The sequence below is a fragment of the Eurypyga helias genome, unplaced genomic scaffold, assembly GCF_000690775.1.
Source record: "Eurypyga helias isolate BGI_N326 unplaced genomic scaffold, ASM69077v1 scaffold23288, whole genome shotgun sequence".
In the NCBI taxonomy this organism is placed as follows: domain Eukaryota; kingdom Metazoa; phylum Chordata; class Aves; order Eurypygiformes; family Eurypygidae; genus Eurypyga; species Eurypyga helias.
Window position 1 is genome coordinate 2,848 of NW_010265347.1, and position 11,001 is coordinate 13,848.

Genomic DNA, 11,001 nt, shown 5'->3' on the forward strand with positions numbered 1-11,001 from the left:
GTGTGGTTATTGTGTGTTCTTTTTTTTTTTTTTTTTAAACTGTTGAGTGGAAGGCATGATAGAATGCCTGCTAGTAAATAGATACTTATCATAATCACCAGCATTGATTTGGTAGCTTTTTAGTCTGAATTGTTAATAACTAAACAATAAAAAGGTTGATACATAGTGTTCCTTAAAAAGGAAATTCAAGATGTGTATTATGTAACATGCTAAAAATAAGAACCAGGTAATTGTTTACTTTAAATATCTGAAAATCATTATCGGTAAATGTGATTGCTTAAAACTAGCAAATGCTTGAAAACTAAGGAAGTCCAGAATAATTCAGACTGTAATTGTTTATCTGTAAATTTACAGATTAGATTATTATTTTTCCTCTTAGTGATGTGTTTGACCTTGTTATGTTTTCTCACTTTTCTTTACAAGCTTTGCAGCAAAAATTGAGGTCAAACCTCTGTTTTCAGTTGTAGTGAGAATCATACCTCTAAGTAAATAGAACCTGAACTATACTGTTTTCATAGGCTTCTGAAGCAGTAGGCTGTTGGGTTTTGATCAGGCCTGGAATACTTGAGTTTTGCTCTGCAAGCATATATAAACCTGGTAAGTTAAAAAAGCAGGCATCTCTGTTTTTCCCTTTAGTAAAATGTAGTTTGCTGCTTTTTGTTTTCCCCACAAAATAGATGTACTAGCTTTTTTTTATTCTGCAACAGGTTTTATCTGCACACCTAAGAATAAAAGGTAATGGAGACTGAACAACAGGAGGAGACATTTACCAACACAGAGACAAATGGTATGTTTTTTTATTTTAAAGGGCTGGTTTTGCTTGGGCAGGGAAAGAACCTTTTTAAGTCTCAGTGTTTCTAACTATTTTGGAATGCTTTAACTATAAAATTCTTGTATTGGCAGTATTTTTGCATTTATTTACTATTTTAATTTTTATGTGTCCCTTATAATTTTACATGGATTTTATATCATGAATGTGTAATTTTTCTTCAGTAGCATTTTAGACATGGCAGAAGTAAAAAACTTATAACTGAGGATTTGAAAATGTTTCATAGCTAAATGCTCAGTACTTGTCTGGACAGTGTGATCATATAAAAATACTGTCAGGCATATCTTTTACTGTATTTTATTCAGTTGCTACTTTGAAGGAATGTATATGTATGTGAAATACCTCCATTAACTAAACAAAAAACTTCTTGGACCTAATTAGTGAAGAAGAGTTAGGGCATTAGCATTGAGTTCATAGAATCATAGAGTTGATTCGTGCCAGATTTTCAAAGCTATTTGAAATACTGCTTTCCTATTGTTCCACCAATATTTCAGTATTGGACAAACTACTTTTGATCTTTTGGGCTTTAAGGTTGTCCCCAATTGTAAAAGAAATACTAGATAGGTGATGCAGTACTGCTTTAAAGAACATGTGAATTTTTCACTAAGTTTGCAAAATTCTCATTTCAGCTGTAGTTAATAGATTTGGAATGAGTCTTCAATAGTTAACTGATATGTAGGCTCATTAAGTAAAAACCTGTTTCTGTGCTGTAGATGTCAGAAGTTAGTGTTGTGCTAATAGGATGGAATGCTTCATGCAGTGCATAAGCTTGATATACAATTTTATAGTGATTTAGAAAGTTAAATATATGTTTGTGTTTTCTCCCTTGTGGACCTGTCTACAGGCAAACGTCCTGCAGAAGATATGGAAGAAGAACAGGCCTTCAAAAGATCTCGGAATACAGATGAGATGGTTGAATTACGCATCTTACTTCAAAGCAAAGTATGCTTTTTCAGTATTGCTATGTTCCTGCTTTATACCATTGCTTAAGACAGTGGGGACAAAGCATATGCTGTGGTGCACGTTTAGAAAGAACGTCTGCTTTATTTTAAATAAAGTTATTAGGAATATTTCTAAATGTGCGTGAATAATAGAAGTGTATTGCAATGGTATTTTTCAAGGATGAGTCTTCTCTGATTTTAAAAAAATGTACTCATTGAAAAAACAAAACAATGAAAATTATAAGCCACTTTTCTTATGTTTAAATGGAACATAATTGTTTCCAGGGAATGACTGTGTATTAGTCTTTTGAAAGCAAGCAGTTTAGAAAATGATCCACTTATAATTGTAAATTAAATATGGGAGACAAGATGAGAACTTCCTCAGGATTTCAGTAATTTTCCCAGATTTGGTAAATCTGTATGTATCAACAGGAAGAAATATGGGAGTAACATTTTGGGGGTTGTAATCGCTTCCTTAACTAGTATGAACCATAGAATGGTTTGGGTTGGAAGGGACCTTAGAAGATCATCTAGTTCCAACCCCCCTGCCATTGGCAGGGACACCTTCCACTAGACCAGGTTGCTCAAAGCCACATCCAGCCTGGCCTTGGAAATAGTAAGACCATTACTTGTCATAGTAAAATTGCTATTTATGAATCTCCTTTAGTGTTTCCTGTCATTACAGATGTTTGTGTTGTCTGATATAACTCAGTCTTTTTTGTCAGGGTAGGGCAATGTTACCTTAACTCTGCGTGGCATTTCTGATGAATAGTCAAGTTAAATGGAGTGCTCCAAAATGTTTGTTTGTGGTGCTGTTACCATCATGTATGTACTGCATAATAAAGGCAATAATTTTGCATGTAGTTTTTAATATAACCTGGTAAAAAGGTAGTTTTACAATTGTCCCTCTTGAATATCTGAGTTTATTCCTGTTGATTTTTAGCAACTGTGGATTAGAGATTGTTTATATTGACTTTAAATTCTTCAGACTGTACCTACCTGAGTGGTCAGTTGAGTTACATAGGTTTAAACCAAAAATAGCATTTGAAATTATCAAATGTTTGGAGTGAAAACTGAAATTTGCAAACATTTAAAAAAAAAAATTATCAAATACATTGGGGAAAATACTTGACCTACATAAAGTGCATGGAATCCCATAAGCTATTTTGTTTCCACCGAATCACAGAATGGTTTGGGTTGGAAGTGACCTTAAAGGTCATCTAGTTCCAACCCCCCTGCCATGGGCAGGGACACCTTCCACTAAAGTGGAAGTCATACTCTTAACTATGAGATAGTTTTAACACAGGCAGAATTGCTTAGAAAGTTAAAATTGAAATTATGTTATTGAGTATTTTCATGTCTTTCCAAAGTTTAGTAGTAAATGCTGCTTTGACCTTTTCTTTCCCCGTGGTAAAACTATGTCAGTTCATGTTTTTCATTTAATTTGAACCTTTCAAAAGCAAAACAAGCTCCACCCCACCCCTAAATGCATCCCACAAGGTAATTCAGAAATAGATACATTGGTTTTATTCTTTAGTTCAAAAATGTAGTTTGTGCTGTGTTAGCATAACATAACTTGTGAAAACTATTTTCCAGAATGCTGGAGCAGTGATTGGAAAAGGTGGCAAAAACATTAAGGCACTTCGTACAGATGTGAGTATATGAGTTTGAATTAATTTAACACCAATTCTTTCAGAGCACTACATTGAAAACTTGACTGCATACATTTCTAGAAATTGAGAAATTCAAATCTAAACAACAATAATTATAAGCTATTTATAATGACTGTTAGGGGAGATAACTTCAGTTTGTGTTGTAATTAAAACCCAGCTTGAGTTATGTGGGAGGAGAGGTTTATATTAAACCTCTTTGCTTTCAGACAGGGTTCCTCTAAATTACACACTTGAAATGAGGTAACATCTTTAATTAGAAATATTGGCAAAGCTTAAAACCCTTACCTGTACCATTTCCAATATGCTTGAATTAATTATAGTACTATTGAAAGCTGTTGTAGGTGGCTGGCTTAACCTAGTGATAGAGGAATTCTTTAACTTCCTTTAAAAAAAAAACCCCAAAACTTCATAATGGTCCATCTGTTCTTACTTTAACAACTTGGACATAAAGCACAAACACATTACTGTTAAGGTTGCATTATTTAAATATGGGTATAGAACAGTAAAGAAACATTTTATTCTGTTACTTGGAAGTGTTTTTAAATGGTCATGACTTATTTACCTATTCATGTTTTATAGTGGGTTGACTCTTGTGATTAGACATGTTCAGTGTAAATTTTACATATTTATAAAACTTGGCAATGCTTAAAATCCATTTGTTTACACTCCTGTACTTGGCATCAGCTATAACTTCAGCAATTTTTTCAAGCAAGACTGAGTTCAACACTATTTGTTAATATATCGCTATAGAATTAGTTCCATCAAAGTTCACAAACTATAGCAGCTAGAATTGAGGATTAAGCTGAAATGGTCAGGAATCATACATACACTTGCTAACTTTGGCAGCTGGTGTTTTTGTTTGTTTGCTTTAAATAAATAAATACATCACCTAAGTCCAGATGATTTAATTGGTCTGGAATACTAAATTTTCCAACTTGCCCAAGTTCTCAGTAATTTGGATCTCAACAGTTTTCGTGTCTACATTCGTGAGCCAGCCTGCTACTGCAACATCGTTATGTTAAAAGTAAAAAGTAGTGTAGTCAGATGAAGTAACTCATTAAGATCCATACTGTTAATCCACAGTCGATGTGGCAATCCATTATTGTGTTAGTCTTCAGAACAACTTAAGCTTGTTTCATTAATTGAGAGTAATGAGTATAGTTTGTATTAAATTAAAATGTATTGCTTTTCCCCCTTTTCCCTCTCCTTGTTTTTTTTGGCCATATATCTCCGTTACCCATGTACTGGATCGACTTACCCCTGCGTTGCCCACCATGACGTTGGCCCATCCGCCCCCGAACGCCCATGTGAAAACCCTGGTTGGCTATGCCCAAAAATGTGCTCGTTGCCAAACGGGTACCATACTTGACAACTTCTGATTGAATACCCATGCCCAATGCCAACATCCACGAACGCCAATGACCAATGCAGTACAATGCAAGTGTCTCAGTCCCAGACAGCAGTGGCCCCGAGCGGTATGTCCCAACAGTTTATGCCTCACTGCCTGATTAGAAAGAAAGAAATGTATTTTATTACCTGCCTTTCATATAATTAAATAGTAGCCCCTTATAGACCGTGTATTGTTTGGGTTGTGTTTTTTAAGTTTTCTCTCTTATTTTCCCCGTTAAGTCTTTTTGTCACTGAACTTTTATGTGAGTTGCCCACCCAAACAATCAACTGATTTTATTTCAATGGAAGGAGCATGGCTTCAGGTGTTGCATATTCATTGCATTATAAATCAGATTGTTTCAAGGGTCTCTTGCTCTGTCTTTATGGTCCACTTTGCTCCCCCCAACATTGTTCGTTCATAATTATTTCTGATTAAATACTAACTCTAGTTCACTCTCCTTCACTCTTCATTTGTGTTATGTTTTTGTTTGTTTTTAGGAGTTTAGTGGAGGAGGGGGGGGTTGTGTCTCTCCCCGACACACCACACACACACACCCCGGCCTCGTATTTATATTCCTTCTTTGCAGAGCCCATTAGTAATCTTAATTTCTAACTGGTCTCTCAACCTTACTCCAGATATAATGTTGACCACTCGCATATCCCCACTTTTTCCACAAGAAGGTGTGCCAGTTTTACTAATGTAATGGTGAGAGTATACTAATTAGTGGTGGTGGGGAATGTGAATATTCACTTCTACTTTCAGTTCTGCGTCAATTAATGGGAGCCTATCCAAAAGCTCACTTTTGCTTGCTCTTTTCTGCAAGGCCTACCTAGTCTTAAATTCATCGTGCATATATATTGGACATAAACAAAGATGCATGTGTTGTAAATCCAGTGAACAGGTTTACTTTAAATGGGTTCTTCTCTGTAGTCAATCTTGTTGGAATTTTGTGTATTATTACGAATACTAAACTTAGTTCTACTACTTTTCCACCTTCTCCATATTTTCTGATGCTGGCCTCTAACAGCATCTTGAGCATAAGTGCAGATACAGAGACAATTGGAGAAATCTTGAAGAAGATTATCCCTACTTTAGAAGAGGTATGTCTCCTAGATTTGTTTATTCTTCAGAGGTACAAATTTAAATCTTAAACCAAGATAATTCTAGATGATTTTGTTCAATTAGAAAGTAAAAACCAGCCTTTTTTGAAAGGAGACCTATAGCTCTCAAACTATGTCTTGGCATTTTTTTGGTAGAGGACAGAGACAATCTCTTCATAGAAAATTAATATCTGTAACAGCCTCCTCCCTGACTTTAGTCCCCAATTTGAAGTAGCTGTACTGTAATTTCCACCCTGCCTTGGCTTTGTAAGCAAGTGTGGTGTGCTGTCTGATGTCTTTAAAATTTCATACAATAATAATAAAAGAAATAAGGACAACTAATTTGACATCAGCTCATGTTGAAGCAAAGTACTTAAATAGGTGTGATTCTGTTGTAGCAAATACAGCATTACAGTTCAGCAGCAAATTAAGTCATACCATGGTGTTTGGAGAAAAACCTTAACAAAATAAACAAAATAAGTTTGTTTTTTTTTTAAATTATTTTTCCCTCAACTAATATTTTTTTTTTTCCCTGTATGCGCCTTACAGTATCAACACTACAAAGGTAATGACTTCGACTGTGAATTAAGGCTTCTAATTCACCAAAGTCTAGCAGGAGGAATTATTGGTGTCAAGGGTGCTAAAATCAAAGAACTCAGAGAGGTACTGTTTCCTATTATTTTCAGATTCTACTTTTATTCTATAAACAAAGGTGGGGTTTTGTGTGTTCATAAAAAGTGAGTGTAAGAATCATATGTGCAGTAATTCCTTCAGAATATATTTCATACATGATTTTTGTGTTCTGAGATCAATCTGTTACTTATTACAACTTCCTTGGAAAAAGTCAGAAATGAAGTGTCTGTTGCTGATAGAGCCTAGGACTTCTTACAAAGCTTTAAAGCTTACTAGCAGTAGAGTAATGCATAAAGGACACTTTTTAAAACGAAAATGCCATTCATCATTCCCTCTGGGTTGAACTGAATGGATTATATTGGTGGTGTTGGACATGGAAAATGGTTTAGTGTGGACACATCTTCATAAACTAATGATAATTTGATAGATGTTTGAATATTGCTGTAAGAAGGTAGTATGGGGTGGGTTTTGGGTCTCTGTTGGGTGGGGGTGGGGTGGGTTGGGTTTTTTGGTGTGTTTGTTTTGGGTTTTTTTGAAGTTTCACTCCCTTGAAAACAAGTTTCCTTTGTGAAAGAACAAACAAGGTTTTTGTTCTAAAAAGCTAGTGGTCTCTGAGTCTAGAGTGGGTTTTTTTTATCCTTTCCTGGCATTGTGTCAAAGGTAATTCCAGGTCAGTTTAAGTGTAAGCTACTATTTGTATGGACTGAGGAAGGCAAGATGACTAGAAATAATCCTGGCAACATTGCTGTCTTGCATCCAAAGCATGTTTTTATTACATATAAACCTTTATATAACCTGTAAACTTATAATGGATATGTGGTCCTTTTGCTAATATTTGATTAAATGGCCCCGTAGATCATCCATAATTGAATGATTTTTGAAAAATGAACTTTTTTCATCTTCACCTACATTTCAAAATAACTGATGTCATTGCATGTCTTAGAACAAATTTAATTTTAGGGTATTGTATTTTTAAGAACTCGGAAGCAAGCATTCACTTAAAATGACTGGAACATTCACTAAAATGTTTTAGTGTATGTCTTACCCATTTTGTTTTCAATTAATTTATAAAATTGTTTAAAATACTTCTATTTGATTTTGGTGGGGTTGTTTGGTTTTGGGTTTTTTTTTTTTTTCTTCAACAGAACACGCAGACCACCATTAAGCTCTTCCAAGAGTGTTGTCCTCATTCCACTGATAGAGTGGTGCTTATTGGTGGAAAACCTGATAGAGTTGTAGAATGTATCAAGATTATCTTGGATCTTATCTCTGAGGTAATGTGTCTTAAGCTTATTCTTTCATTGGTGTTTATGAAATTTGGGATGATTTGGATGGAAAATAATCTTTCTACTTCTGGTTTGAATTCAGTGTTTCTTACTTCTCCACTAACAAAACAAGTGTTGGACTGTTAGCACCCTTTGAAATTATTTTTGTTTTCTTGAATTGGGGTTTACCTTATTGGAGAGGGAAGTCCATTTTATAGAATCATTGGATGCTTTGGGTTGGAAGGGACCTTAGAAGATCATCTAGTTCCAACCCCCCTGCCATGGGCAGGGACACCTTGCACTAGACCAGGTTGCTCAAAGCCTCGTCCAGCCTGGCCTTGAAGACATCCAGGGATGGGGCATCCACAGCTTCTCTGGGCAACCTGTTCCAGTGTCTCACCACCCTCTCTGTGAAGAACTTCTTCCTGATATCTAATCTAAACCTCCCCACTTTCAAATTAAACCCGTTACCCCTTGTCCTGTCACTACAGGCCCTATCACCATCCCTGCATTTCTTGTCAGCATTGTGAAATCAAGAATGTATTCAGATTGTGTAATTTCATATTTATGCATTTATTATAGTAATTTAATGTAATATAATTATGGTAACAGTCAGTGCTAACCGGGGGGAGGGGTGGTGTTTTTTTGTTTTGTGGTTTTTTTTTTTTTGTTTTTTTGTTTTGGTTTTTTTTGTTTGTTTTTTTGTTTTGTTTTGTTGTTGTGTGTGTGTGTCTTAGTCTCCAATTAAAGGACGGGCCCAGCCTTATGATCCCAATTTCTATGATGAAACATATGACTATGGTGGCTTCACAATGATGTTTGATGATAGAAGGGGACGTCCAGTAGGCTTTCCAATGCGTGGAAGAGGAGGCTTTGATCGAATGCCTCCTGGTCGTGGTGGACGACCTATGCCTCCATCAAGAAGAGATTATGATGATATGAGCCCTCGCAGAGGACCCCCACCACCTCCACCAGGTCGTGGTGGTAGAGGTGGTAGCAGAGCTCGTAATCTTCCTCTTCCTCCTCCACCACCTCCTCGTGGCGGGTAAGCTGTTGCATAAACGTATTGTACAAAACTCAAGTTGAGTGAAATTTGCTGAAATATGCTAATTTTTACAGGACTTGTTTCACACTCCATGTTGGTAGTGATTATGCAGGTTTGAGCATGCATTGCACCAGAGAATTTCAGAAAGTATTTGAATTTAATTACTTCTGTAATATAGCAGTCAGTAGTTCTGTAACTTTGTCATTGAGAACTTGGCTAAAGTATCCAGAAATTCATAGTTGTGTGCAAATCATAAAAACTTGAATTAGAATAAACTAGTGTTTAACAAATTGTGCTGCTGCTTTTTCTCATTTTAGAGACCTGATGTCCTATGACCGAAGGGGTAGACCTGGAGACCGTTATGATGGAATGGTAGGAGTTAAAATTCATATTGTTTTGTTTAGTAAACAAACAGCACTTTGAATATCTAAGGGAACTGTTTTTGAATGCATACGTTTAAGTGTAGGGCATGTGTGCTTCTGATAAACTTTGACAAAATGTTTTGGCCATACAAATGGTCCCCCAAGTTGATGATTGTTTGGGGTGTAAGGGGTATTTGGGATGTGATCTGGTGTGTGGTTTTGTTTTGTGGGTGTGTTTTTTTGTGGTTTGTGATGGGTTTAGGGTATTTGGGGGGTGTGTGGTGTTGGTTGTTTTTCCCTACCTGCCATTATCAATGAAATATAAAGTTGGTAGAGCACAGTCCCTGCAGGTTTTATTACATGGACCTTCTTTTAGACTTTTTCTTTTTAATCAGGATGAGAGAAATAGGAATTGGGAGGCTTTTCAGATCAAGAATGCATGTCAAACAATGTTTTCCAACAGATGTTAACAGAATTTAAGAGAACATGGATAATATCTATGAAGAGAGTTGGTCTAGCAGATGATTGGTCTTTCAAAGCAATTCTTGTCTGTATGCAAATTTCTGTCTGGAAAAAAAAAAGGGCCACTGATAAGTTGAAATTTAAATGAAATTAGGTGCATTTAACCTTGTTGGGGGGTGGGGTGAATTAAAAAAGGCTTAAAAGATACTCTTCCATATTGTACTTTGAAATGTGACTTCCTGGGAGTCATTTACTGTTGTATCCTTTCCTGGGAAGAGAAATCATAGACATCTGGGAGGTAAATCTCTGGTTAACAATTTTTTTTTTTCCTTTTCTCTCATGGTTTTATTTGGCACATTATTTAAGATGACAGGTCAGATGAATTTTTTTTTTTTTTTTTGGTTCCCCTTTTAAAGGAATGGAAGAGAAAGAAGTGGAGAGGAGCTGTGAAGTCTGAAATGGGCTACCTAAATGAGATTTACATATTGTCCCCTCCTGGGGGAAAGAGGCAGTTACTTCCAAAAATACTGGAAGTACATATTAAACGAATGTCAAAATGTCATATTTGCACCAGTGTCAGGGCGTATGAATGGAATAGCCTGCCCTTCCTTGGGTATCTGGTTGAGTACAGTCCTCAGCTTGGGCAATAATGTGCTTTAGTTCTGTTCCATTTCATTGAGAACAGAAAATCTATTTGAACTCTATTTAGTGTGACTTTGATCAGGTTGGCCTTGGCTTTCTTGAAAGGAGTTTCTACAAATAGGTGGGAGTCACCTCTGCTCATTTCCCATGTCCTGAAAAGCAATTTTATTTCCTCTTCGCAGTGGAGCTGCTCATGGCTTTGGCTGCTTTATGCACGAATTTCATAGCCTGCCTACAATGAGGACTGCTTTCTGAAATAGACTGTATATAACTTCTAGGTCTAGCTAGCCATAATCCCAGTATCCCTAACTGTATAAGCAGATGAGTAGTCTTTCCATGGATTGCAAGGCTGAACCTGGAAGTGTCATGCTGGAAATACAAGATCTTCTTGAGCTACTATGCATTACATAAAAAAAACATTCTCTAGCAAAACGTGTAAACTTGGTGTAAACCAACATGGTTGTGGTTTGTGGAGTAATGCATGGGAAAGGCTACTTTGAGAACAGGAAAGAAATTTTAAATAAATACATTAAAAGGAAAGAATAGATGCTCTTTTCAGACCAACATCTTACAGATGTTGAATCTACAGAAATCCTCATTTTCTACCAGTTCTCTTCTCTGCTAAGGGTGGAAAAACTCATGGAATCATAGAATGGTTT

The 11,001-nt window shown here is 36.1% G+C and overlaps 1 protein-coding gene across 1 annotated transcript; it reads left to right on the plus strand.

The window, feature by feature from the left end:
* Positions 1-517: 517 nt before the first annotated feature.
* On the plus strand, positions 518-9,279 carry HNRNPK (heterogeneous nuclear ribonucleoprotein K; the record flags this gene model as incomplete). The annotated part of the gene is made up of 10 exons (XM_010156717.1): positions 518-597; positions 708-787; positions 1,674-1,771; positions 3,367-3,423; positions 4,875-4,918; positions 5,861-5,933; positions 6,483-6,596; positions 7,712-7,840; positions 8,569-8,876; positions 9,194-9,279. Coding segments are annotated over exons 2-10 (958 nt in total), but the record flags the coding sequence as incomplete, so codon positions are not given.
* Positions 9,280-11,001: the final 1,722 nt, after the last annotated feature.